Below are 27,017 nucleotides of genomic sequence, written 5' to 3' on the forward strand. Positions count from 1 at the left end.
TTCGGGTAGAGACATGAGATTTAGGTTTTAAATAATACCACTTCAACTTAAGCGTTAAACACAATGCCACCTAAAAAGAAGGGTGGGAAAAAGGGTAAGAAGGGAGGTAAAAAGAGTGGAAAAGATGATGATGGGTCCACTGCCGGAGAGCGGGCTGGATCAGGAAAAGGAAAAGAACTTAACGAACTCAGCAAAGAGTTTTTTCTCATTCAAGTGAAGGACTTAGAACAAAGGTTATCAAGGTAAATATTGTCAAAGTGTGAACTAATTTTAAAGTTTTTCTCAACATATTGGTCAATTTTTGTATCAAGTACCACTTTATGGCATTAAATACGGTACATTATTTTTAGATATCAAGCGAAGTGTGATGCACTCGGCGCCTCAAATGCAGAATATGATGAAAGGCACAAGCAACTACAGCAAGACCGCAAGGAAATTGTCGAGTTCCTTAAAAAGTCACTTGAGCAACGCCAAGATGATATTGCAGATCTCAACGACCGATTGCTTGGTCTGCAGCAGGTAGTTTTAAATCACATTTGTTTAAACATACTTGCTATAGTTTTAATTTTCAGTCATGTTTACACTTGTTTTGGTATATTTTGAGTTACTCTTAGTATTTCTGACGTGTTGTTGTTTAAAAGCCTAACCTATGTGAATTTAAATAAAGTTTATAAACCAATTTGCTTATTTTAACTTTTTCTACAAACTAATTTCATTCTAAAATGTGTGTCTTATGATTTTAGGCAAAGGACTCTGAAAAAGAGAGTTACGAAAACCAACTTTCCCAACTGAAGCGTGAGTTTCAGGAGGTCAGAGATCAACTGACTTCAGAAAACATGATCCTTGGAGGAAAGCTTGCTTCATTGGAAGAATTTAAGGTCTCTATATGTATATATATATACAGCTTAAAAGTCATTAAAATGCAATTTTGCCAACTAGCTCTTGGTTGGTATTTACACAATACATAACAACTATGTAAGTTCAGCTTGCAAACCACATACACCTTAAACAGCCAATCTGTAGGGCGAGCAATATTTTTAAACTTTAATTAAAGTTAATTTTGTATAGTTTGACACCAAAAAAACTTGCATACTTGGTTAAAGAAAAGTTAAACTATACAATAAGCATATAGAAGATTAGTAGGTTATTAAAACTGTAATATCAAAAAACATGTTTTTTAAGCTTTTAAACTTTAACACTTTTAACAAATACATACCTACAAACAATTTTGAAATGCCATATTGTTTACTTTAGATAAATCTATAAAAGTCATATAACTATTGTGTAAAACTAAAAAATAATGGTTTATCGATAAATTTATAAACATTGCTTTACACAGGTGCAAAAAGAAGACCTTATGAAGAAGTTTGAAGACATGGAAGGTAGACTTGCTCAACAGGAGAAAGACCATGAGGAGAAAATTTATAATTTGGAAAGAAACGCTGTTGTCAATAAAGATAGGTAAGTGGTTGAGTGAGTTTGCTGGTGTAGTGTAATAAAAAGTCAAAAGAAGTTTTTACTCGTGTTGTTGCAGTAGTAATGTAGTTTTTAATGTTTTTTATCCATTTTACCTTAAAATTGTAATTTATCCTATTTGGTGGATCTACTTGGAAAGTAGGTTTTCACTCTTATCTAATTTTACGTTCACTGCTACAACATACAAACTTAAAATCCTAATGTCACCGAATTAATACATACCCAGAAGTTCTGCTTCAGTAAGCTGCTATTGTTTTGTAGACTGAAGAAAGAAATGGTGCTTCGAGTAAACACAGTGGCCGCCGAGTTCCGTAAAGTTTCAAACAAGCAGATGGCAGACACCACTAAACGAAATATCAGGGAAAATGTGTCTATCAATGCACAGCTTGCTAAAATGTCAGAAAAGACAAAGGAGCTGGTTCAGGTACTAAACTAAAGCAAGATTATTAAAGTCAAATAATAATGCAAAATTTATAATATTTTCTTTGGATTTTTTACTTCCAATATAATACTGTACAATAAACATATTTCAACTTTTTATAAAACTATTGATAAAGCGAATTAATGCTCCAACAATAGAAACTCGATAACAATTGCGAATGATAACAATTGCGTCCCATGCTTTGATTTACTTCTCAGTCAGATTATCTAATACAAGTTCATATCGAAACGTCTCAATTAAAATGATGTCGATCTACCCATCTTTTTTGGCTTTGTAATTCATAATCAAGCTATTTGTAAACAATATATAATGTTGTATGGTTGTTGCAGGAAAATGATGAATTAAGGGAAAAAGAGAAACAGCAGAAGATGCAAATTGAATTGCTTGAGGCCTGCAAAGAGGATCTTGCCAAAAAGAACCACAGCAACCTTAAGGTAAAGCAAATGATGTAGTTAGTATGAAGTTTTAAATCGACATAAAACTTGTTTTATACAATGATTGTGTGAACTCACCAGCATTGTAATGACCTAAGTCAAAGACTTGTCTTTTGTGTAAAATGACTTGTCTCAATTAAGTCAATTACACAAATGATTGACGGATGGTAAGGTGCTTTAATTGATAATAACTTTTCTGTAAAATTGGGTTATTTAATTCAATTATTTACTGTAATAAAAGCCTTGTTGCTATTTGTTCCTTTGTGTGTTGATATTGGTCAAAATGGAACGTGTTAACCATTTTTAGATGCCTAATATTAATTTTAGATGCGCTGTGACTTGAAATTGACTTGCGTAACATTGATTTGGACTGGGACTTGAGTTGCTATTTGTTAAAAAAGGCCAGTATTGTAAACAAGTCATTTTTAAAATGCCTTATTCCCAGTCTAATAATTCGTAAAATAACTTAATTCCCAGTTAAGCCTTTTTCAATAAATCACAATCAAGCCCCAGTCAAGCCATAAATAACTCCTCCGATTATAAGCAATAACTTAAAACGCAACATGAAGTCATTTTTCCCAGGTGACTTAAGTCAAGTAATGACCTAACACTGAAAATGACTTGAATTGGACTAAATTCGCTAACGACCTTGACTGTAACATACGCCATTTGAAAAAAAAACTGTAATTCACTTGATCCAAACTTCAATTTACTACGCAAGGTGCTCAAAATGATCACGGCGCGCGCTCGCCAGCAAGAAATGACGCTTGAGGATTACGAGGCTCGTGACCAGGAGTACGGCCAGCTCGAGGAAGAGTCGACTCACATAAGACACGAGAACGACGAGCTGACTGCCAAGCTGGACAGGTGCGTGCTGAACTTATATATATTCAGGGTGTCCTCAAAAAATGAAATAATTGCAAAGTAGAGTTTAATTAAATTTTGTTTTATTTAAAAGTGCAAGAAAATCTGCAAGTATAATTTTTTGTTTTTTCACTGCTTGTTCTTAAAATAATGTGTGCGATTTCATTGCTTGACGATGTCAGCAGTGCCTGGATCAAAGTGGACGCCAGTTTAAGAACAAGCAGTTAAAAAAAAATATGCTTTGTATTTTATAGTATGGAGGACGAACTGCAACAAACCAAGGAAACGCTGAAAGCGACTGAGAAAGAGCGGCGCGAACTTCGAGAAGGCAAAGAAAGGCTGGAAGACATTTTGACGGCGGCCGCCATTACACTCCAGCAAGTGGGTAGAATTTGTAGTGCTGCAACTTTATGTTTACAATGTTGTTTATTGACGACAAAATTTATCTAGTAAACGGACTTGAAGTTAGGGTTTTATAAGTTTGAGCTCTTTTAGGCCGGTTATAAATCTGATTGCACTTACAGCTTTGTTCGAAATCTTTATTTTGGTTAAGCTTTTCTTGAATATCGGTGAAAATCTTCACGACAATAAACAACCACCTAAGTATACCTACTCAGTGTATTTTAGGCTGTTTTATGGAACCAAAAAGGTCTCTCAAAATACTTCCTTAAGGGCTACACAAGAGAATTTGCTTCTTATAGGTCTTCAAACCTCCACCTGCATCATTAAAGCACACGAGTATTTTTTTCTAACTGAAGTTTATTTGTCAAAATGTTTTTATAGAAAGCTTAAACGATAACCATTTTACTGTTAATGTTAAGACTTTTTCCCACAAAACTGGTATGTGCATTACAATGCTAAAATCGAACTTATCTGCGTGTGACATTTTGCCCTGGTTGTCATCTTTGGTATCCTAAAGTAACGCCATGAACTTTGTCTTATATACAAATCGACCACTGGCAAAGCAACGGTCACGTTGTGTCATTGGCAGTTGAAAAATATTCAAAAACGTTACAAAGAACAAGTATATAGTGTTATGCGCAAAACTCATATAAATACCTAATTTTATGAAATATCTTTATCAAAAAAGGTTTTTAAACCCAAAGTTGTCGTTTTAACTGAAGTCAGAAGTCAAGTCAATTGTCCATAAGACTTTCGTCAAACCAGGTAATTTAAAAAAGGTGACTTAAGTCATTTTACAACACTGCTTCTCAGAAAAAAAAAACTTGGGTTTTACGACGAGAAACGAAAATCATTTGAAACCTGTCACACCACTGACTCGAAAAAACAAACCTTTCTACCTCTTTTTCAGGTTTCGATCGAGACAGACGAGGATGAGATAGATCGCAAAGTGAAGCGACAGACGATGATCGAAAGACTTCTGCTTGTTCTCAACTCCGCAGCTCTTCTGGGGAAAGCCCCTCCACCCGCCGAGTTCTTCCAACAACCAGCCAAGGTATGGAAAGAATATACTGTTGCAGGCATTGTATCAATTCTAAAGGAGTTCTTCTGACAAATAGGTATTCAGCGCCGACGTTTTAATTACCTTTACGGGTAATCTTCTTCAGGGCAATAAACTTGCAACTTTTTTGTGCAGTAGCGGCCAATAGAAGGCTGCAGCCGGTTATTGCGTTATCCCGTTATTCGCGCCTTGTTTCCTTTTGTCGCCTCGTTTTGCCACCTTGTTTTGTCTTTTTGACTTACTGTATTACTATATACCCTTCTGTAAAGTTACAAGTTTATTGCACTTAAAACCCGTACAGGTAATCATATGTTCGGCGCTGAATACATATTTGTCAGAAGAACCTCTTTATAAGGTATGGAAAGTTATAATTTTGTGAAACTGTGTGTGTTTTATAGACAAACTGGCTTTCACGCTTTTCTGGTTAGATTAGTGTTCTGACTACTTAGGCCTACGTTCTTGACCGTGACAACACATACCAATAGTTTCCCATGCAAGTGGGCGTTATTGCTTTACTTGGCCTATATTTTTTATTGTGGACAAACTCAATTAAAAATACACTAATCTACGTTGGTTATTTGGAACATTGTTTCACCCTGGCAAATTTTTTTTAACTGCTTGACTGATCGGGCAAATTAAAATTTCTCTAGATTTAAAAAAATAAAGATATGTGTTATAAAATACCACTGGACAAATACAAAACCGACACGCAGTAGAGCGTTTAGTGAAATTTATTCCAGAACCCGATTAGAAGTCTTTGTAGACTTTTATGGGTCGAGTTTGCTTCGTAAAACTTAACGTTTCTGCAAAGGTTCAATTTTTTAATTGTGCATGAAATCAACTTAACTACATATTGTGGATTATTTTGGACTTCCTACTTTTTGACCGAGTAATCGGAGTCGGACACAAAACCACGTTGTTAATTTCATAGATTATATTACCTTACCCTGGAAAAAAGTTTTAACTGCTCGAATTGACCGTGTTATTAAAACACGTTATTTACCTTTGAAAACCTATAAATTTAACGAAACTATAAATTTAACAAAAGGCACAAGGCAAAATGTATATAATAGAAATTTATTCCGAAAGAGCGCGCGCGAAACAAAGCACCCGATAACTTCTAAACGTTTATATTCCGCCGCTGTACACCAGAATTGGATCAATTGTAATTTGTTATGGAGGCATTTTCGTTCCGTGTTATTGTAACTGTAACTTGCTAAAATGTTGGCTGAATTAATAGTGAGAAATTGAAGTTTCAATAATGCTCCATCTTGTTTATTTTCTTTGGGAGGCGATGAGACTAAAACTGTTCCATATTTCATCAGCAATATAAAACTTAGATTAATTCTAATTTGTAATTGATGTAGTAAGGCCCGTTTACACTACAGCTGCACTGAGCTGAGCAAAGCGTAATTTGCATTTAAATTTTATTGTGGTGAGAGTTTCAAGCTTTGCGAAACTCAAGCCCCGTGCAGCTATAGAAAATTGGAGCGATTTTTACGCCCAGCGCAGCTCAGTGCAGCTGTAGTGTAAACGGGCCTTTAATTACAGATTTTATTGCAATTGTATGTAATTGAAACATTTAAGGTAGTAATTGTAGTTGCAATTGAGCTGAATTTATGTAATTGATCCAACTCTGCTGAACACAGACGCTGATGGCGCCGCTGTCGATCGTCAAAGACGCTCAGAAGCCGGTTCAAGGCCGGGTCGGGTCTGGTGGTGCCGCGGGGAGAGGGACAACGACGGGCAAAGAGATGCCGCATTACAACCTGGGCGACCTGGGCCTTGTGCCTCGTCCGCGCAAGTCGAGCACCAACCGTCAGGCGCACTTCGGTAGCAAGGTTGCCCATCTTTCGCACACTACACGCGTCGGAGTGAACCCGAGTACAGGAATATCAGCACTCGGCAAACTAACCCCAAACTCGCTGCAAAAACTCGACAAGTTGCCAGCCATTGTTTATCAGCAACAGCAACGTAAAGCCGCTGTGTAGCCGGGCCGTGCTGCAGGGCGAGGATCAAGGCTTCTGTTTGGGTTTGCTCGCTCAGCCCAGTTCGGCGGCCGCCTTGCCCTGTTTGCGCGGCATCTTTCGCGTCTCGTTCTCCAGTTCCTTGTTCTTGTAGTAGTGCGGAGCAACCTCCAGCAGCCAGCCGCTCTCGATTTCGATCACCTGCCTTTATGTCAATAAATTGACAATTTTGTAAGTTTGATATTGGGGAACTGAATTAGTTTTTATTATGTAGCACTGAATATGTGATAATGGAAATCGCCTTGAACCTTGCAAGATAAATGTCCACCTTAATTCCTGCAACAGCAGAATACTCTAGCAAAGGTTTAACTTCATTCGAATAAATGAAATAAATTATCTTAATTAAAAATAAAACCTTTGCTGACGATATATATATATATATATATATAAATGTACATATATTAAGATATTTTAATATTTTCTGACCTGAATTGCTAGAGTATTCTGCTCTTTTATTAACGTTATATAAAACGTCGTACCCACAGTGTGAAAACCGGAAAAAAATATCGGACAAATTTTTAATCAAACCGGCTTCTCTAATGTGCGGAATGACGTTTGGTTTTACGTAATTACCCCGATGCATTATTTCAATTCGACAAAAATACTCTCTGTGCTCGTATGTTCTACAAAGTAGGAATATAATCCGCAAGTTCATCGGGTTTTAGTGTCGCCTGTAAAATTTTGGTTTTATGTGCTTTCGGACAAATTTTTAATCAAACCGGCTTCTCTAATGTGCGGAATGACGTTTGGTTTTACGTAATTACCCCGATGCATTATTTCAATTCGACAAAAATACTCTCTGTGCTCGTATGTTCTACAAAGTAGGAATATAATCCGCAAGTTCATCGGGTTTTAGTGTCGCCTGTAAAATTTTGGTTTCATGTGCTTCAGCCACGGGAATACTATTTACATATTTAGGGATAGAATCGCTTAAACGATTTGACGCTGTTTAAATTTTTGTTGTTGTTTTACCACCAGGAATGCAACAACACAACATCGCTAGTATTTCGAAAATGATTTTTAGTCCGATATAGAAAATATTTTCACGCGGTGATATCTTCTTGTTGTAAAACCGATACTTCTATCTTGGCGACTCGTAGGCACCTGGACATTTCGAGCTCTGTGTGCATATTTATTTTGCTTGGTAATATGCACAGTCAAGCCCCTTATTACAAAAATACTTCGCCGTAAATATCCTTTATATTTTACAAACCTCGTTATGCGATAAAAAAGTGCGGTTGTGTGTTTTGTGTATTGGTTTGATGTTTTTCCAAACGTACAGATTCTGATTCACTGTGTCACGCGTAGAATATTCCGTGGTAAAGCAAGTTTTGTTACTTTGCCTGGTGACTGTTTCTTGAAAGTACTGTATTTTATACGGAGGTCTTTAGTTTCGAAATGTAGAAAGCCAGTAGAATCAGCGTGGTTAAAAGTTAATTGTGGCTGGTCTTGGTAGTTTTGAAAGCTTGATGATAAACTTTTGTCGTCTTATGCGCCAAAACTCGATAGATTACGGATTATTTTGCCGCATAAAATTAGAAAGAGCCGCCCTCTTTTAAGCACTGCGAAAGTTCGAACGACGGAGTCCGCTAAACTATAATTTCCCAAAATGAGGGCAGCGCAACAAGTCTTACAGGTCGCGTGGTCTACATATAGTTTACTTAATAGCTTCATATATAGCAATTACTTTTTTTTCTGTACGCTAATTCCACATTTAACGTAAAAAACTTAAAATACCTTGAGGTTAATATTACTTAAACAATCGTGGAAAAATGCAGACATGGCAAAACTTTCTGTTCATTAAACGTAAGGATTTAAAAACCCAAATAAAACCTTTTTTAAAAAGAAATATAATAGACATTTGAATACGGAGCTGACGATACCAGTATATACTCCTTTAAAAAAAGGCTGATCCTGGTTTTACTCGGGTTTTTAAACTTTGCGTTTTATTATTTTTGTACGCGCCAGCTGAACACTGATCGACAAGCAGAAACATGCTGCCAATTATGGTTTTGCAATCCATAAAGATGCGCCCTTTTAAATTATATTATTATTAATAATATATATATATATATACAGGGTGTCCATAAAGTCTCTTTACACTTAAAAAATTATTAAAAAGTGAAATGATGAGATATCGCAATGAGGTTTGTTTTATGTTAAAGTTTTTATTGACACATTAAATACACTTCTAAACATTTAATTAAAAATATTATTACTTTATTTAATACACTTCTACAGGTTTTTTTTAAGGTTTGGTTTGGGTGACCGCTTAGTAGTTTTAAGAGACCGCAAGTGTTTCATTTAAATACCAAAAAGTTGCTTTAAATACCAAAAAGTCCAAAATTTGGGAAACCGCTAGAGAAATTCGGGGGACCGTTTCGGTCCCCCAAAACACCTTAAAAAAACACTGCACTTTTATATGGACACCATTAGTTGCACGAAGCACATCTAAACGATTAATTTAGAATTTTTGTCTGAAACAATAAATTTTAGTGTCAATAAAAACTTTATGAAATACTGATTAACATAAAACAAACCTCATTGCGATATCTCATCATTTCATTTTTTAATAATTTGTTTAAGTTGTAAAGAGACTTTATGGACACCCTGCATATATATAAAAAGTTAAAAAAAAGTTTAGAAGTGATGCACCCAAAAAACGAACAACTCCTGGGCGGTAACTTACCTCATAAACTCTTTGGTGGTGAAGACAAGCTCGTGGTAGACCAGCCACCTTGGCTGTTCCTCAAACACGCTGCTGTTTGGATGGATGTGAACGGTCTGTTGCTGCTTCACTGTCCGGTAACCTGACTTGGTGAGGCGGGCCGTGTGGTAGAAGAAACCGGCCGTGATCGCCTAAAACGGTAAAAAAATCCCGATTCGACAATTTATACTTTAACCCCTGGTACAGAAAAGTTGAAACCAGAACTTCCCAAATTGGGGTCACGAATAGGACCTCACCCCTCTTTCGAAGTGTTACATCCGTATTTTCTGCACTTGTACAAAACATAATCCCAAACTGAGCTGCATAGTTATATTACTTTAACAAATAATTATTTTTAATATTTTCCTGTTTTTGAACAATTTAAAGAAATTAAACAATTTTAAAAACCTAAACTTATTTTTCTTCGACGGCGGCAAGAGGTGAATGTTAGAGACTAATACAATATATTGTTACCACATAATATTAATCGAAACCGAAGTCTGATTTTCAGCTTTTTAAATGTTTCGATTCGTACGGATTACGCCCAACAAGAAAATAAAAGAACACATAGAAAGAGCGATTAAGATTTTTTGCCCCATTTTCTGTCAGCAGGAACCCAACCAAGGTATTCAATAAGGCAAGGCGCCACCACAAGCAAGGGGTGATAAAATCAAAGCACAAAAGTCTGCAATTAAATAGGTAACTTGTTTTTTTGAGTAAGTACAGGTTATACATAGGAGTTTTAGCGCCCAAAAGAATCGCCTTTTATTAAAAGGGTTGCTCCAAGCTTGAAAAAACTATATAAGTACATAAATGTTCGTTAAGTTTCGACGTCGCTTAAATTACTAAGAGCTATGCAGAGCGTGATGTCATTTACCCAGAAAAAGGCTATTTGAATATGTTTTTGAAACGTTGGAGAATAAATATAGTTGCCAGAGGAGCTGTTGATTGGGTAATAAAATTTGCATTCCGGGAAACACGTCTATGGTGACAATACAGTAGTGTAGGAGATTGCCAACTGCTGGCCGGGCTTTTGTAAGTTAAAGTATGAGTGGGTCGGATCGATGAATTTATGGATTGGCGATGGTTCAAAGACAAGAATAAAAGGCAATCTAACACAATTTTAAAAAGAAAAAATTGTGGTGTTAATGAAATGCGTTGATGATAATAGGGAAAAATGAAAAAAGGGTTAAGTTTTATAAAAATTTTTAGTTCTTACCCGGTAATAAATGACAAGAAAAAAATACGGATCCCCGTTTTTTAGCAATAAAATTTACCTACACTAAACAGCATCGTTTGTTACTAATTTAAAACAGGTAAATAATGAAAATCCATTGGGTTCGCAAGGTTGCAACAAAACTGAAAAGTTTAAAAAATATCAGTCTCTACAGCAACCCCATAACTACACACACCAGACTTAACTAGATAATTCTAGTGTTCTAATTCAATTGATTAGAGCAGAATACAGCTAATTGCAATTCTAATCTAATTAAAAAACTAAAATGGTCCACCTAATTCTAATCTAATTTTAAAAAGCTAAAATAAATCTAGTTGTCCAAGTCTGACACATACACATTACACACCTTTCTTATTCCGACGTTGTCGCCCGGGTTAGACGAGGGCTCGATCTCGACTCTTACCATGAGACCTGCCAGTTGGTCTCTCACGTCCCTGGCTCGCTTCATAGAACGATGCTGGATGAAGTTCTCGAAGCACCACTGGATCGAGAAGTCGGTGCCGGCCCACTGGAGGGGGAAACAGCAAATTATGTTACTGTCAAGTGTTTAAGTTCGTTTTATAAAATTGTGGTTGTATGCATTTTAAATTGACTATAGAGTGTTACCCACAAAAAATTGCAAAATAGTAAAAATGGAAAGTGACGTGAGTGGAGATATGGGAACTAGAAAAACTTCTTTAAAAAATAGAGACAATAAAAATTAAAAAAAATATAACTATGGAAAAATAATTTATGATAAAATGCCTGTTTGTTATCATAGTAAAAAATAATGCGCGACCTTAAAGTATCAAAAAACGTGATACTTTACACTTTTATCATTAGTTAAACACCAAAAGTAATGTTGTTAAATTTCATCGGCCTATGATCACCAAAGTAATAAAAGTCAACTTGTATGTAAATAAAAAAAAACTATGTAGTTGGTCCTTAGCGGTGATAAAAAGTGCCAAGTTACGTGTTAATTAGGAGTGTTAGTGCAACAAATAGTTTTAAAACTTAACCTATTATGCTGACAATATATTGGCAATTAACGCTTTAGTGCTCGGTAAGCAAGGTTTCGAGCATACACATGGTATCTGCAAATCCTGCACGCTGTCGGGTTTCGGGTGCATTGGGAAGCTTTGTAGAATTAAAAAAATATTAATAAAAGCGTCCCTTAATTTCGTGACCTGTGCGCGACAACCTAAAAACCTTGCGTATTGATCATGACCTGAAGATCACAAAGAGGGTTCAAGCTCCGATCAGCTTGAAACTTAAACCCAACCCTAACCGAAATCAATAAATAAGCACGTATGGGTGCGAGCATAAATCAGCGATCCGGGCCACTTTTTACTTTTTTATGAAGTCTCTTGAACTTTATTGGCTTGGTTATTACTGCCTGATCTGATTTCATGGACTTTACAAGCCTGCCATTTGCTACCGCGATAAAACAAAAGCTGCTGATAATATTAAAACATTACTGGGTTTACTTAACCAACATGCTTATTATTGCTTAACCCAGGGTTTACTGTGTCTGTGACTTGGGGCCCGCTAGCACTGAAATGTCCAGTCCAAAAACAAACACCTGATTGTAGACGTTCATGAGGGTAAGGTGGTCGCCGCCGGGCAAGTAGAAGTTCATCCGGGCGTTATCGGCGTGCACCATCTTGTCCTTCGGTCTGTAGAAGATGGCACTGTTCACCGACAGCATCGAGACTATGGTCAGCATCTCATCCGAGCACTTGTACCTTGGCAAACAAGAAAGCTTTTTCTTTGCCAACTAAACGTCCATTTGTTTATCCACCCCTGTCGAATAGGATCAAGTCGAATGGGTGAAGCCAGTGGTGTAATGACTTAAGTCACGGATAAAAATGGCTTTGAATTTCTAAACAAAAGTTTTTCTAAACAAATGACTTGAGCTAAAAGGAAGTGCTTTCAATAAGCATTTTTTGTATAAATGTTTTTTTCATTTATTCTCATTTTTTTAACATAAAACATTTGGCTTGATGTATATTGCGTCTTGTTTTTTTTAGTTAAGGTATTGCTGATAATCGGACGAGTTTACCCAATTTTAATAGCTTAAAGTGTATTTTTTATGGCAATGGCTTGACTAGTGATTTATTAAGTTAGTCTTGGCTTGGACGTTAATTTTAAGTCAATTCAAAATTACTTGTTTAGAGCACTGGCAACTACTACCTTGTGCGTATTCGTTACTCGACAGAGTATCTGTAACAGCGGTTCTCAACCAGTGGGCCATGGAAACATTTTAAAGTGGACACAGACCAATTTAGTTTCATTTGTGTCACTTGTCACTATACTTAATTTTACAGGGATAATGGCTTGGGAAGGAATTGAGAAAGAATGTGAATGAAATTTAAATTTAACGTTTGGCAGCAATGATCTCACTAATGCACGGTTGAATAAATAATCTAGTTTGAAACATGTTCTTCTGTTTTGTTTTTTTCTTCTAAACCATTTATTATAGTTTTTTCTTTCATAAAATTTATTGAGCCAAAGATTTTCCCTGCAACGAAAATGGGCAGCGAAATAAAACGGATGAGAACCACCAGTTTACAAATATTAAACACACTTTCCAGTCGTACTCACTTTTCTGATGCGAGTAGAGACTTGGATAGCATGGGGTCGGCAGGAAACTCGGCCATTCTTCGCCCCATCTTGGTGAGTTCACCCAGGTGGTTGAGAGCCCCCAGGGCGTACAGCTGCTCCAGGGCAAGCACCAGGGTCTCGTGGGGCGGGGGGTCCATGAAGTCGAAGTGGATGAGGTCGTTGATGCCAAGGCTGAGGAATAAGGATGCATAAAAAGCGAGAAAAAATAAGTCTCAGTTACTGAAATTTGGTCGAGTTGTAGTGATAGACGTTTTGCAAAAAATCCTATTTCTTTTCTAAAACATTACTATTAAACACATTTTCCAATGACAAGGCTGAGGATGCATGAAAACGAGCAAAAATAACGTCGTTTTTTAAAAAAGTTTCAGTAACTTAAATTTTGGATGAGTTTAAGTTACAGACGTTTTCGGAAAAAATCGTTTTTTTTTTTTAATTAGAAAAAATAACAAACATTATTTGCAAAGCTGAGGATGCATAAAAATGCGAGGAACAATAAGTCGTACATATGAGTTTCAGTTACGTAAATTTTGGACGAGTTTAAGTTATAGACGTTTTGGCAAAAGCTTGTTTTTTCTCCTTAAAAATTAAAATTCGAAAAACACTACTAACAAACATAATTTCCAATGTCAATTCTAAGTACTGTATGCATAAAAAGCGAAAATAACAAACCGTTTATAGGAGCTTAAGTTACTTAAAATTTGGACGAATTCTCGCAAAAAAAAATTAACTCGTCTAAAATTTTGCTAAAAACGTCGAGTTAGACGTGCTAATGTTTCTTGCTGTTCGCTGTCTGCGCTAAAATAATTGTTGGTGTAACAACGTTTTTTTTTAATTTTTCAACTTTTTTTGGATACGCCTCCGATAATACATGGACATGATTCAATAGCTTCCATAAACAGACAGAACATATAGCTACGGACGTGATCTATGCAAATCAATGAATTACCTCTTTAACATAAGCACAACGTTGGCGAGGTTGGTTCTTTGGATCTCAGGAACCGTCGAGTCCTCAAGTTCGTGCATATACGCCCAGGCTGTGTAAAGACGAAAGCATTTGCCGGGCCCGACACGCCCCGCTCGTCCCGTGCGCTGATTGGCCGATTGCTGCACGTAATCAAAACAATAAATTTGTAAAATGTCGTGGCTCAGAGATCAAGTTAGATAAAGGATAATCGTTTGTTAGTTAAATTATAGTAAAACGTGTTTTCTTATTTGATATACTCGGTACAGAGCTCACTGTACCTGGTTATAGATATTTCAAACACGTTATAAACTACAATAATTGTCTTATTTCTCATTTGGCATAGCAATTTTTAATTTGGGTACACTATGCACGGATCTTAATGTACACATTCGGAAGATAAAACAAGTTTAGATTGAAACATCTTAATCAAGATGATGTCGATCTACTCGACCTTTTTGACTTTGAAGTTCGTTATCGATATTCAATTTATTTCGAAAATATCTAGCTGTGGTTCTCCATGTGACGTATGAATAAACATTTTTTCACAAAATCGAGCAAATTGCAGACCCCAGATATTGCGTGAGTTGCTTTGGTGTTATGAAAGCCATTACCAGTTAACTGTTCCATCGTGTTTTGCTTAATTAGGTATTGTTCATTATTAATTAAAAAATGATAAGGTTAATAACAGGATTGTAATTGCGTTGACCTGAGGTTGCATTAAACAAGAAATAGTTGTTGTTTATTTTCACGAATTAAAATAAACTTTTTCTTGGTATTAAACAGAATTACTTTATTGTGTAAGTGCTGTGTGCCTCCAAAAAAGGGCTGAAAAACAGCGGAATAAAAACACGCACCTTTGAGCAGGGAACTACTATCAGAGATTCCATCCCGGTCCTTGCATTGTAGCTCTTCTGCTTGCAGAAACCCGGGTCTATGACGTAAACAATGCCGTCGATTGTCAGCGACGTCTCGGCGATGTTGGTGGCAACAATGACCTGCGAAGAAGATTTTTCGATTTTATTTGGGTTTGGGGGTAATACGTCAACGTACGGTTGTCACGCAAAATACTTTATGCTTGGTAATACTGAACATAGTTTTGAAATTTTCTGCAAAAACTCAATGCTTAATACTTTTTTCATAACTAATAAAATGTTATCTCTGCAGGTCTAACTTACTTGCAGTCCATGCCTTTCTAAAAAAAAGGACTAAAGCCGTAACAAACGAATTTAATTTAACAAAAATATAGATTAAGCTTTAGCTGAAATATCGCATTTTTACCCAATTTTGCAATTTTAGCAAAAATTCAACTCGATTTTCTCACACAAATACGTTCAAATAAGCTTAATTATTTTATACAACGGTTTTAAGTGTCTATCTATCAAATCAATTGGAAGCAGGTGGACTTAAAAAAAGGGATTTCGCGACCTGCCCTATTGGTTATGTCAAATACATAAGGAAATACTCATTCGTAGAACCTACCTTTCTCGAGTTGGGCGGCGTTGGCTCGAATATCTTTGATTGCATATCGGAGGGTAGGTTTGCGTAGATGGGCAGGACGATTAACTCCCTGATGCGCGATCCCAATGCACGCGCCTTTTCCTGTTAGTAGGAGATCGAAATAGTTTTTGTCTTCAACACAAATTTTAAATACATTAAAATAGAAATTTTAACTGTTACATAAAAAAAAAATTGTAGCTGCACAACTGATATTACTGGAGTTTACCAGAATTATGGGTGTTATTTTCGGAGAAAATTTATTATTATTATATTGCAAGTTGGAGTAACAAAACGACTTTAAACATTACTAAGCCACACACTGGCACTAATTTTACTCCAGACCATGCGCAACGCAGCCCATAAAACAGGATTTGCCCAACTAGAATTGGATTTATGTTTTATCTGTAAAACGATAAGCTATATCGTACAGTATTAAGGTTATCGGAGACTAAGCAATCCGGATGAGATAACTTTAAAGTCAAATAAAAAAAAAAACGATTGATATTGGGGTAACAAAACGACTTTACAGATTACAAATTTACACTCAGGCATAAACGTTACTCCAAACCAGTCCTAAAATTGGATTTTTCGAACTAGAATTAGATTTATATTTTATACACTGCAAAACGACAAGTTATATAGACCAGTATTAATTCCCTTTGCAAAAACCACTTCTGAAAAAATGACCGTTTCTATAGTTACAGCGTTAAAATCAATTAACCGCAGTTATATTCGAAACCAGCAGATGGAACTCTGGGGGTGATTTAGATTTTGTAAACTATTTAAAGAAAACAAAAGGTAGCCAAATTGGTCTGTGACTTTGTTCAACGAAGGAATACAAAGAAGAAGAAAGGATTGATTGATACCTGCATCATCTCGCAGCAGGACTCGATCTCCTCCTGGCCTGTGAGGAAGATGAGGACATCACCGGGAGGTTGAGTGAGGTGGATCTGGAAGACAGACACAACACAGGCGTCCAAGTAGTCGGCCTCGGGCGCCTGCACAAAGAAAAAAAATCATTGTTTAAGTCTATTTTCAAGTAGTCTAACTCGGGCGCCTGCAAAAATGTTGTTGCGAAATTAAGTAATTTGAAAAGTTGCATTTTCCAAACCCCTTTATTTAGACCTGTTTTTTTTTGGTTATAAATTTTTGGGAGTATTTATTTCCTAGAGGTTAATTTAAAAAAACATTTCATTGGTTGAGCCTATTTTCAAATAGTCCACCTCGGGCGCCTTGTAATAAGGTCGTAACGAAATAAAGTAATTTGAAAAGTTGCATTTTCCGAACTCCTTTGTTTATATACCTATTTTTTGTTTTTGTTTTTTGGGATTTTTTTTTCCTAGAGGTTAATAAAAAAAAAAAAAATTCATTGATGCAGTCTTTTTTCAAGTAGTCGACCTCGGACGCCTGCAAAAATAGAGTTACGAAATAAAATAATTTGAAAATTTTCATTTTCCGAACTCATTTAGTTCTATTTTTTGGTTATGGTCTAATTTTATTTGATTTATTTTTTGGGGTTATGGAATTTTAAAATTGATTCAACCTATTTTTATTCTTTGTATGTTAATCTTCTTTATATGTACTTTACGTTAAAAACTAGAAAAAAGTTTTAAGAACTATCGGCTAAGACCCATACACAAACATTAAATTTGGTAGCGCCTTAAAAAAATCATAATAGCGTAATCGTTCAGATATCGTGAGATAATACTGAGGTAAGAGATAAAACTATCAAGGGGAACAGTAGCCTGCCACAATCCTACCTAAAAAGCACTAAAAAGCACTCGCCTTTCTAAAAAATAGGACTAAAGCCGTAACAAACGAATTTAATTTAACAAAAATATAGATTAAGCTTTAGCTGAAATATCGCATTTTTACCCGATTTTGCAATTTTAGCAAAAATTCAACCCGATTTTCTCACACAAATACATGTTCAAATAAGCTTAACTATTTTATACAACGGTTTTAAGTGATCTATCAAATCAATTGGAAGCAGGTGGACTTAAAAAAAAGGATTTCGCGACCTGCCCTATTGGAAAAAAAATATAATACCTTGGTGTAGTAAATGTCGACGGGAAATCGCCGGCCCGGAATGCGGAAGATGGGTGCGTCGTCAAAAAAGGTCGAGAACTTCTCAGCGTCGAGCGTCGCGCTACTGATCAGCAGCTTAAGGTCGGGACGGAAGCGAGAAATGTCCTTGACCAGACCGAACAAGATGTCGGTGTGCAGCGTGCGCTCGTGCGCCTCGTCTGTCGAGAAAACGTCGTGCGGGTTAGGCGTCAGGTGGCGCTGCTGCGCACCAGGGCGTTAAATAAAGTTTCGACCTTGTGTTTAGGGCATTTTAAGCACACGAAAACTGATTTTTTGAACTGATTCACAAAAACTGATCGACAATTATCGCCGTCCTAAAACCCTATTTAACAATTCGTAATCTTTTATAATGATAGTAAGAACTTTGAGATTATAGGCTTATGACAATTAACCAATTTAGGTGTTTACTGTGTTGATAAACACGTAACAGTGGCCTTAATAAATTTGTTGCGTTTGCGTGATCGTGGTGAATAGCTCACCTATTTTGAGTCTTTTTAGCATATAAAACAGAATTTGTGGGCATTTTTATATTAGTTGCGTCTAGAAAAGTAGGAAAATAACTATTCAAAAAGGCATTATTGTAATTATGATACCGCTACAAGGGTTTGTTGATACATTTGAATAGTGATTTTGTGGTCGTTCTAAATATTTATTTTCGCCTCTAGTGCTACAATATTTGAAAATATTTTTCGCTATAACGAACATAATGATCATGTAGAAATTTTACTATTCTTAAACCAGCCACTATTTTTTGTCTTTGCCGTTTTTAGTCGTTTCAGCACTTAAATACCAATGTTTTCTATTTATTACCCACCAAATTAAGACCTTTTGTCATTTTGATTCCTTGTGACAACTCAACACCGATTTCTACTCAACCTCAATATCTTTGTTAAAAGAAAAAACCTATAACCGCTTTACCGACCATAAAGGTTATATAAGATTTTTTACTGTTTTTTTAACTAGCCATTAATCATTTTTTGACTTTTTTTCATTTGGGGTCTTTGTGAGACTCTAACACCGATGTGTAATCAGCCCTAAAACATATTTGTTACGTGAAGAAAACTCTATAAGCGCGATTTACCGATTGGTGACCCTGTAGAACTTTTACATTTCTTTAACCAGCCATTATTTTTTTACTTTTTACCATTTTGCATCTTTTCAGGACTTAAATAATGATTTTAATCGGCCCCAATATATTTGGTACGTGAAGAAAATAACACTTTAATTCACTCCTTTTTGTCGTTTTGTGTAGTTTAAGCACCTAAATACCGATTTCTACTTAACCCAAATATCTTTGTTACGTGACGAAGAAGCCTACTTACCGATCATGATGACGCTGTAGGTCTTCAGGTCCGGTTCGGTGAGAAACTCGCGAAGCAGCATTCCGTCGGTCATATATTTGACCTTGGTGCGTTCGCTGGTGCAATCCTCGAAGCGGATGCTGTAACCTGCCTCGGCTCCCACCTTGACTCCGAGTTCCTCTGCGACACGCGACGCAACCGACATGGCTGCAACGCGACGAGGCTGTGGAAGAAAAACGACCTGACGTTGTACCGAAATTTTTTGTTACTTTTGGACGATAGAATTGTTTTTCAGATGTAAAGTTGTTTTTATGTTGCTGATAGCGGAGGAAGGAAAAACAGACTGACGTTAAAAAGCTCGTTGGTTACTTTTGGACGATAGCATTTTTTTTCAACTGAAGCAACTGCGCGACGAGGCTGGGGAAAGGAAAAAACGGACTGACGTTGGTCAGAACCAGACTTGGACAACTAGATTTATTTTGTTTTTTTTAAAAAGATTAGAATTAGAATGAGAGCATTTCACTTTTTTCCAAACAAGATTAGAATTAGATCTTTTTGGTTTTCCCAAATTAGAGTAGAATTACCGAATTCTTCAAAAAACGAATCTGAATTACATTTGGTTCCACAACAAAACTGTTTCAAATTCTTTCTTTTGACTAAGAGACGTAAAATGCCGTTAGACAAAGTAGAATTTTTTAGTAAAATTCGACTTAGATTAGAACTAGAATTAGAGTACACAAGATATTAAGAGGTGTATTTTATGTTTAAACTAGTTTTTGCGTTTCATTAAATATTTATAATTTGTATTGTGACCAAACAAGGTTATAGATAAGGGAATGCCGACATTAAACTAGTTTGCCAACAAATTTGGTACCATGTATATAAATTTAATAACATGTTTTCCAAAATTCTGTTGTGGCCTACAAAGCCCATGTTTATGTGATTGTACAAAATTAAACTTCAATCCATTTTATGTGGCTCTTTCAACTCATAAATTTTAAACTACGGCTGGAGTTGCTGAAAAGAGATCTAAGTGCTGTGTGTTAAGCTGGTTACAAGTTACAACGTTTAAGAGGCAGGGGTGGCAAGAAAAATATGGGCTTGTGAGAACTTGCGCAAAAAACTTATGGTGCTACCATTTTGATTTCTCCCGTTTTCTGCACGACGACATACATTACTTTAGGCCACGCTAGCTCCATTAAAGTTGTAAATGCCAAAATAAGAACAAAATCAGTTAAAAAGCTTTTAACTTGACAATTGTACAAAATTTAGTTCTATATGGTTAGAATAAAGTCAGTAAAATTTTCATCAGTACAGTTTTAAGAATCGGTAGCAAAAATATAAGAAACTAAAGGAAAATGTAAAAAAAAACATCGTTGCCATAACTGAAAAAGCGCCATCACACGGCATGAAATTTTATTACAGCATCGAATTTTAAGGGCTTGTACTTACAACCTTGTCAAAGCCAAAACAAATATCAAATGCATATTGTATATAGTTGCGAATTTTAAACAACAAAATCTCACTTGCGTGCATCCAACTTTCATTTCGCCCTTGCAATAACCGGATTCGTAGAGATACTGGGGTATTTGAGTGGTTTTACCACTCCCGGTCTCACCTTCAATGATCAGAACCTATAGGTTTAAAAATGAACATGATTTTTGAGTAACAGTTGACAATAGCATGGTCGATTTAGTTTACATTTTTTAGTTTTCAAAAATCGTACAAGACATCGAATACCGGGATCTATGAATTACCATCTTTTAAGAAGAGGCTATCTACCCGGACACTAAAGTAGTTTAAATCGACATATAATCGCCAATGGGTGCAAGCGTAAAATTGCAATGAGAAGCCCATAGGAACTTCAGGAGGCAAATCCTGTGACAAAAAAAGTAAAAAGATTGCATGGAAATTATGCAAAACTCGGTAATTTAAATTTATTACTACCACCACTCAAACCAGAACGCCAAACCCAACCCCAACCCCAACCCTAACCCAAACATTGCATAATCACGTATAGGACAGGTACAAGCGTTAAAGAGCGATCCGGGCAAATAGTCACTTCTTAAGTTTATGTTGTCGTAAATACAACAGAGATTGCAAAAAATGGGTTTGCTTAACAACCAGATATCGGCAACTATTTAGCGGAAATAATAACCTGGTGTTCTTCAATTGCGTTTAGCAGGTCTTCTCTGTAAGCAAATATAGGAAGCGATTTCCTCACTTCTTGGATAGTTTGCATTTTTTTCTGTTTTTCGCTCATCTGAGCAGATTCCATTTCTGAATTAATAACAACGATAATTATTTTAAGAAAAAACAATAACTAGAGAAGTCAACAATAAATTAGGGTTCGGAATACAAAAAAACATATTTTAGATATTAAAATTTTGCCTCATTTCGAATATGTTCCCTTTTCTAAATATCAAATTTTTCTTCTAAGAAAAGACGCAATAAGATACAAATTGGTGCATATAATGTAGCAGACAGTGGATTGGAAAATGAGGTACTTATTCGTAAGTACTTTCCAAATATAAAACCAAAGAGGCACTAATTTATACTTCATTATTCTGTTTCCTTTTTCCTTAACAAAACTGTTTAGCGCACGTAAAATTGAAAGGAAATTATATTGGTACAGACAGGAATAGTTTCAACGTGACGCAATACAAACATTTTAACATCTCCTGTCTAATCTTGTTTATTCAGTGTAGTAAAAAATGGCAAAGCTGCGGAGTCGGAGTCCAACTCAGGACTCAACGAAGTCGATTTGTTTTGCTCAGGTCGGACTCGCGACTCGAGTGAGACCACGTAAAACTACCAGAGTCCCGAGTACGACGTGCGCATGCGCAGTACCAAAATTTGAAACTGATATGGCCGCTAACTGTAAATTGTAAAGGCGGAATAGCAAATTGTGAAATATTTTCCAACCATGTATTGTGAGTGGATGGATTTGTATGACACCCCTATTAGTGGTTTGCTGAATATCCACTTTAAATTAGTTATGCAAATTGGCGGAATACAGGTTGTGGAGTCAAAGTCGACGAAACCGCACATTTGGTGGGACTCGGGACTCGGATTATTTTTAAACTACTCCGCAGCCCTACAAAAATGGGGATAAATATACGAGCATACACACAAAGCGATGTGAGTAAAGGATTTACCTTCATCGTCTAATGTCCCCTTCCTGGTGGCGGCTTGCACGAACTCGATCATATCATCTTCGGTGAGAAGTTCGTAGTTGTCCTTCTTGGCTTGGGCGTCCTTAGCGCCGTAGTGAGTGACCGCCGCGTTTAACCTGGTCTGTTCCCAACGCTGGTGTTCGACGTTGGTGTGGTAACCTTGTGGTGCCAAATGTAAGTTTTAATTTCATTGTTTCGTGTGCTTTACGCTTTCGTAGAAAATTGCGAGGATTGAAACGAAATTTGTGAGGTATTGTTAACGTATTGTTAACGTGTTGTTAAAAGCGTTTGCGTTACTCGTTCTAAATGCTTATCACTCCAAAGGGTATTCTTCAGTTGTAAGACTGCAACCCTTTTGTGGTTAAATGAATTAGCAAAACAAAACTTGGGTATTGAATTAATTTAATTATAGTTTACTGCTGTTAAAGTGCCTTTTTGTCATTAAATCAATTAGCAAAACAAAAATTAGGTATTGATTTAACTTATTTGTACTTGATCGTCGTTAAAATACCGTTTTGTCCTTAAATTGAAGCAAAACAAAAACAAGGTGATGATTTAATTTAATTGTATTTGTTATTCCAGACTAAAGGAAATTTCAGTTATGAGCATAATCTTGTCTAAATTTTTCTATCATACCTAACTTTCGCAAATTCATCGTCGCAATAATTTCATTAAACAATTTCCACTTGTTATTTTGTAGAATTAACATCAAATTTAGAAATTCGAACGATGCATGTAGAGGTGATTGGTTAGGTATTATTTTTCTTCTATATTATTTCTTTGCAATTATTATAACTCGACAAGTGTTTTACCCACCATCTGCGTTGTCCATTTCGTCATACTCGTCAGGAATATCTTTCCTTCTTTTCTCTTCCGGCAAGAAATATCTTCAAAAAATTAGAAATTTAAAATCTAAAACTTCAAAAACAGTAATACATAACTAAACTAACTAAGTGGTTTACTGTGATATATTACTCTTACCTTCCCCGTTTATCCTGCTTCGAAATATCTCTGTAATTTTTTGCCACGTCCCTTACTTTACGTCGGTACTCAAGGTCGTGCTTTTCACGCTCAGTTAACTCTTCCTCTGAAATATAAAAAGCGAAAAAGGTCGAAAATATCAATTTATGGACACTTTGTAATACAACAAAAAAATAATCATTATCAAACCAGCATAATAAAAAAAACAGTTAAAGCTCTAATGAGGTTGTGTATAATTAATGTTTTAAGTTTAACCTGTATACTTTCAAGACTTCTTGAAGCTATCAATTTTTATGAAAAACCTTCCTGATTTTTAACTAGATACACAATTCTTTTGTATCTTTTTTAAAATGGTTCTTTGTGACTTAACGATCCAGTGCGTAAAGCAAAAGTAAGTATATTTATATATTTTCGCAAACTAAGTTTTTGTGATATATATACACCTGCGAACAAGTACTCATCATCGCGGATGTCGTCTTGTAGTTCTTGCATCTTCACCTCTTCGCGCATCTTCAGATATTCGCGCCTCGACTTTTCTCGCAGCTCTTCGATTGTCAGATTTTCATCTTCTGCCTCTTTTGCCTAAAAATAATATATTTTTGGTTCTAAGGTGAATGACGGTATTAAAAACTTAAACTGCATTGGAAACAGCGCTGGGTAATTCCTCATTTTTGGGTTTTACAAAAATATTTTTAAAAAATACCAAAACACATTACAAATGAAAATCATTTTATGCATGTATGCCAAATTTGTTGGAATTCGAACACCAAATATCAGTTGTAATATTTTGTTATCTAACAATTTTTAGCCAGATTAATTCTAACATTGATCTTGTCAGTTTGGTAATTTTTATTCTCTTATCCAACGACTGTGACATTAATTTCTTTAACTTAAATCAAATTTTAATACACCATCTAAAATTAGCAATTTCACATGACTCAATCTAAATGTTTCAATGATTCTCATCTCTGTATTTTTATTGTTTCAGCCTAAAAATTATTTTATCTCTGTTATTAATAGAAAGGGTAATACGACAGCAGGAAAAATTTAGAAGTCAGCTCACCAATTTAGCATCCACGATCTTTCTTGTTTTGGCTTCATCTTTTTCCCGCATCCTCTTGGCAAATTCATCTCTTTCCAGGAGATCTTTCTTGCGGTCCTTTTCCTCTTTGTCCCAGTCATCTTCAGATGAAGAGTCCTGGATTGCACACAAAATACTGTTACATTACCAGTAATGCTTTTAAATATAGAAGCAAAATTAATCTGTAAATTATAGGCAATTTCTCTGACTTTGTCATATTTAGGCAAAACACAGATTGAAGTGAGTAAGATTACAGCCCTTGCCTTGTGAAAGGTTATGAAATAGCAGCAAAAGAGTGGTGCAGTTGCGTCAACTATTTAAGCAACTTTTTAGTTTTGTTTAGGAATTACATTGATACAGCTTAACACAAAATCTACAAAATACATTGTGGTATTATTATATACTGCAAAATTATGCAACATCTGAAAAAATAATTATATAACTTTTAGGAAATTCTTTTATTTTAAAATAGAGTACATTAGCACCTTTTTATCATTTTTTCTTGTTGACTCATGTTTAGCAACAATAGTTTCGTCTTCTGAGGAAGAAGCTTGCGAAGTATTTCTATGTCGAATTTGTCGAGGTAGCGGTTTTTTCTTGCTCGGTTCAGCTGAGACATAAAATTAGAAAAGATAATACAATTTCAAACCTAAAAACTTTGATAAACAAGTACTACAAATCGCATTTTTCAGTGTTAGAGCCCTAATATTAAATAAACGCAAAACTTAGTTATTTAAGCTTAGTATGTGTTCCACAACAGTATCTTGTCCTCCAACAGAACCCATAATGCCGATGATAAAAGAAAGTTATATAAAAGCTTGAGAAACATACTGCATTAAACAGAAATTAAGCTATTTAAAATATTCATACTCAGGCAGGAAAAAGTAATTTAAGTAAGTAAGCAGTAATCTATATGAATGGTCATACAAAACATGCAGCTTTCAAGATTTATAATTTAGTATAGTCTCAAGGTATTAAAAGTAAAAAAAATTGCACTTTGCACACATACCTAAAATATATTTGACAAAAGTTTTATTTTGCTTGAACCTCTAAGCATACAAACCTTTAATTTTCTTTTTCTTGCTTTGTTTTGTTGGAGGGGCTTTGGTAACCTCTTCATCAGACGAGATGAGAGCGTAAGATTTGGTTTTCTTCTGGAGTGCCACTGCTCGCTGCTCGGCCAATTTGCTTGATGTAACGACTTTTCTTTTGTGAGGCACCTTGAATTAGGCAAATTGTTTTAAAAGTGTCTATACAGGTTAGTACTGTCAAAACAAGGGGGCATCGATTGGGTGAAATATTAAAGAGTATCCTATTGTAATTAGCAAGTCGAAAATGTTTTAACAGAGTATTTCTTTACACATAATTTGTGTACCTACGTACAAATTTATAAACAAGTAAAATCAAATCTAACCAGTTTGTTAGACAAGTTAAACAAATTAACAGTTAAGTTTAACTAAGTTGTGTAATTAGGTTATTATAGTACCATGGTGGTTTTGTATTTTAACACAGGTTAACGGGTATATGTAATTTCGAAAAATCATTAAAAGATATAACAGCTTTTAAACACAAAAATACCTTATCGAACAGCTGTTTAGCAAACTCAACAATTTTTGCATTTACTTCCAAGGTACCAGTGCTACGTAATTTACGAATAAACTCATCCGAAGTTGCACTTTTTTCACACAATCCAATGAGGTATGCGGTCACATGCTAAAACAAAACAAATCGAGAATTTACAACAAGACAGTTTGCAATTATTCTTCAACTACATGCACATCCAAAGCAAAAACAGAACTATGTATGTGTGCACAATATATTTGTAAACTTGTGCTATGCAAAACTTAGGTTAGATTTTATTAACACCAACATACACGCATATAATCCATCCAGGCAAGTTCTTATATTTTAGCATTTTATAGTTGAACTGTTGGAACACTTGTCGACGGGTGTTTTCTAACTTTGCTAGCTGTGACCCAATAACTATGAAGTATTTTCTCTATTAATTCTCACTTTTAAAGGACCAGTAAAATGTCATAAGTTTACTTTCCGTTTACTGTTAATACACCACTGGTTCCCAACATCGGTTTGTGAAACTTAAGCAGTTTACAGGTCCCATGTGGAGTTAGGATAAAATTATAAGTATATATAACAGATATTGCAATTTTAAATCAGCCTATCACTTTGAATTCTCTTGCTGGGCCAGGCAATGCTAGAGTAGTTATATTAATTAACCTCAGTGTTTTGCAATAATAACCAATGCAAAAAAGTCTGCCTTACATGCCAATCTGCACTTTATGGCACTTTTCACCAAGATCGCAGATATGATACAGTAAGTATGCAAAATATATTTTTCTGTATTAGGTAAAAACACCACAAATGCAGTCCGTTTATTTTAAAGTTAGTACAAGTTTGGCTATATGTTGAAGGCGGCATACCGATTTCAATATTACTTGACTCACCCAAACCCAGACGCCAACCCGCACCCTAGCAAAAGTAATTTTCGTTGTGGTAGGATTCTAGACCAGCACGAACTTACCTTTTCACTTAGTCCCAGAATATCATGCAGTTGATCACTGACCCACAATTCTACGCCCGAAGGCATTACACAAGTTTTTGGTGAATTTTTCTAAGTTTAAAATTGTTAGGAAGACAACTCAGTGAAAAATTTAGATA

General features: G+C 35.5%; 2 protein-coding genes across 3 annotated transcripts; one reads left to right on the top strand and one right to left on the bottom strand.

The window, feature by feature from the left end:
- LOC146133535 (cilia- and flagella-associated protein 157-like) lies at positions 1-6,669 on the top strand. Its single transcript, XM_083397780.1, has 10 exons — positions 1-242; positions 351-519; positions 744-878; positions 1,340-1,461; positions 1,738-1,900; positions 2,248-2,352; positions 3,074-3,219; positions 3,471-3,597; positions 4,529-4,672; positions 6,328-6,669. Exons 1-10 carry the CDS (start codon positions 64-66, stop codon positions 6,667-6,669), a joined length of 1,632 nt encoding a protein of 543 aa, XP_083253906.1. The 5' UTR covers positions 1-63.
- On the bottom strand, positions 6,669-27,017 carry LOC146133536 (pre-mRNA-splicing factor ATP-dependent RNA helicase DHX16-like). Of its 2 annotated transcripts, none has more exons than XM_083396682.1 (22): positions 26,881-27,017; positions 25,920-26,054; positions 25,405-25,561; positions 24,827-24,951; positions 24,324-24,458; positions 23,704-23,842; positions 23,261-23,366; positions 23,096-23,166; positions 22,262-22,438; positions 21,262-21,383; positions 20,630-20,737; positions 19,125-19,326; positions 17,764-17,960; positions 16,581-16,712; positions 15,697-15,816; positions 15,072-15,212; positions 14,200-14,357; positions 13,233-13,424; positions 12,211-12,373; positions 10,996-11,157; positions 9,395-9,564; positions 6,669-6,850 (listed from the first exon to the last, which is right to left on the bottom strand). In XM_083396682.1, the coding sequence occupies exons 1-22, from the start codon at positions 26,944-26,946 to the stop codon at positions 6,721-6,723; spliced, it is 3,108 nt and encodes a 1,035-aa protein (XP_083252808.1). In that variant the 5' UTR covers positions 26,947-27,017; the 3' UTR covers positions 6,669-6,720. The 2 variants fall into 2 exon arrangements, with proteins under 2 accessions (XP_083252808.1, XP_083252809.1); XM_083396683.1 differs by having other exon boundaries at positions 24,827-24,930; positions 25,399-25,561.

Source organism: Ascidiella aspersa, chromosome 9 (assembly GCF_963924565.1).
Source record: "Ascidiella aspersa chromosome 9, kaAscAspe10.2, whole genome shotgun sequence".
Lineage (NCBI taxonomy): Eukaryota > Metazoa > Chordata > Ascidiacea > Phlebobranchia > Ascidiidae > Ascidiella > Ascidiella aspersa.